At 36.8% G+C, this 2,471-nt stretch overlaps 1 protein-coding gene across 10 annotated transcripts in view; it reads left to right on the forward strand.

The window, feature by feature from the left end:
- Positions 1 to 2,471, forward strand: part of Primpol (primase and DNA directed polymerase) — a 42,747-nt gene that overhangs the window by 8,906 nt on the left and 31,370 nt on the right. For all 10 annotated transcript variants that reach the window (XM_029556382.1, XM_029556390.1, XM_029556386.1 and 7 more), the window contains one exon: positions 778 to 907. In XM_029556382.1, the coding sequence (XP_029412242.1) occupies positions 778 to 907 (130 nt within the window). The remainder of the gene's footprint in view (positions 1 to 777; positions 908 to 2,471) is intronic.

The following is a 2,471-nucleotide window of genomic DNA, read 5'->3' on the forward strand; positions in this document are numbered from 1 at the left end:
GGCATTCAAATACAAGGGTAGGTTTATTTCTGTATTCTTAGATGGGTACCAACAGAAGTGAATGAAAATTTTTCAGATAATGTGACAGAAAATGGTGTTTTAATGAAGCTAAATCTCATCTTGCATTATAAATATGGCACTGTTAGAGATTGTGTGTGTGTACACCTGTGCATACACCTGTGAATTCCTGTCACATACACTCCACTCATCGCTTTTCCTTTTTAAAGATACTACAAATCTTTCCTTGTATAGAATGCCTTCTGAATGCCATTGACATTTGAATCAGCATCTGTTACTTTTTACCCAGGTCAGTCATTCCTCTCCTGCCCACAGGAATATACCAGCAAATGTGCACACTGAGGACTTATCAAAGTCTGGTGATTCTCAAGCTTTTTCTTTTTACTTTGAAAAAAAAACATTTGTTTTTGAAGCAAAGTTGGGGTTTATAAAGAAATGGTTTTAATAAAAATTTAAGCATTGGGCAGAAGGAGAGAAAGAGACTTGAGGAAAAGGACAGTTCCCTCATCCAAGATGGGTGGATGAGAGCTTATCAAGAGAAAGTCTCCTTTCAAAAGCAGTTAAGCTGGGCATGGTGGTGCACACCTTTAATCCCAGCACTCAGGAGCAGAGCCAGGTGGATCTCTGTGAGGTGGAGGCCAGCCTGGTCCACAAAGCAAGTTCCAGGCCAGCTGCGGGTGCAGGGAGATCCTGTCTCAAAAAAATCAAAATAAAATAAAGTATAAGATATGTCTAACAATCTTGAATTATTCAATTTAGAAAAACTCTCTTGCATTGTTACGAAGTTATTCCAGAAAATGCTGTGTGCAAGCTTTATTTTGATTTGGAATTTAACAAATCGGCCAATCCGCAAGCTGATGGGAAGAAGATGGTTGCATTTCTCATAGAGGTAAATGGCAGCCTTGAGTTCTGTTCTGTATCTTCCCATTCATCTCTTCATCCACTTATTTTTTCATTCAGGGAATCCACCCGATGTCGTATGTAGGTTCCATTTGTTCCCCTTTGTCTTGCTGCTCTTTCTTTTGACTTCATTTTTAAAAAAATATTTTATTATTTTTATTTTATGCGTTATGAGTGTATTGTCTGCATATGTATAAGTGCAGTGCCCACAGAGGTCAGAAGAAGGTGTCGGATCCTCTGCAACTGGAGTCAGAGATGGTTGTTAACCATCATGTGGGAGCTGGGAATTGAGCCCAGGTCCTCTGTAAAAGTAGCCAGTGCTCTTAACCACTGAACCATCTCTCTAGCCCCTTGACTTCATTTTTAAACATTATTTCTGTAAGATGTGAAGCAAAATGAAAGTTTAATTTATGCCCATATTTTTTAAATGTTACTATATTAAATTTAAAAAGCTGCAAAAGATGATGGTTTGGGAATTTTCTGGTTTCAAACTATGTGTTAATTCTGACTTCTGGTATAAATACTGGCTTGTGGTAAAGGCCAAATAAAATAATTTTTGCTGATAAATTTGAATATTGAGATGAAATTCAAAAAAAACTTTGCTTAAAATTAGTATTGGCATTTTTGAACTGGTGGGATTTTGGAAATCTTATCTTGTACCTTCACAGGTGAAGAAATACTTAGTAGGGACCAGTACCTACTCAGGTCCCACAAAAAGATGTGGGCGAAAAAGCTAGAACAGACCAGTTATCTCTGGTTTCCTCTAAGAGAGAAGAATGTGGTTCTAATATTTATTTTGATTTGGCTGTGTCAACCAGGGAATCACCAAAATGAGGAATGATACAGGCTTGGACAGCTAAGTCTAATTAGGACTGTTTTAAAAAACTTAAGATTGTTTTGCATGAATTGTATGAAACTTGTATTAACTACTATTTGGTCTCAGAGTAAATATTAACATAACATTTTTCCTTGTGACTATTAACCACATGATAATCTTATTAAAAAACTTTGTAATTTAAAAATATATCTAAATTCAAATGTTCTTGATAAAGGATGTCTACTAATTGTATTAGATCTTACTATATTTGATTTTAAATTTATTTGAAAAAATTCTTAAATACTGCGTGTGTGTGTGTGTGTGTGTGTGTGTGTGTGTGTGTGTGGTTAGCTTTCTCCTGGCTTTGAAGCATAAGAAATATATCTAAAAATCTTCCTTAATCCCCCAAACCAAATTGTCTTCTTCTTAAAATAGCCATTGAAGAGGCTGGAGGGATGACTCAGTGGTTAAGAACACTAGTTGTTCTTGCAGAAGACCCGGGTTCAAATCCCAGCACCCACATGGCAACTAACAACTGTCCATAACTCCAGTCCCAGGGGATCCGACAACCTCTTCTAGCATCTGTGGGCATTTCATGACACAGGTGCACTTATCTACATGCAGACAATACACGCATACACATAAAATAAAAATAATAAATAAAATTTTTAAAAAATAGCCATTGAGCCGGGAATGGTGGTGCACTCCTTTAATCCCAGCACTTGGGAGGCAGAGG

The sequence above is a fragment of the Nannospalax galili genome, unplaced genomic scaffold (assembly GCF_000622305.1).
Source record: "Nannospalax galili isolate Female #2095 unplaced genomic scaffold, S.galili_v1.0 scaffold46, whole genome shotgun sequence".
Taxonomy (NCBI): Eukaryota; Metazoa; Chordata; class Mammalia; order Rodentia; family Spalacidae; genus Nannospalax; species Nannospalax galili.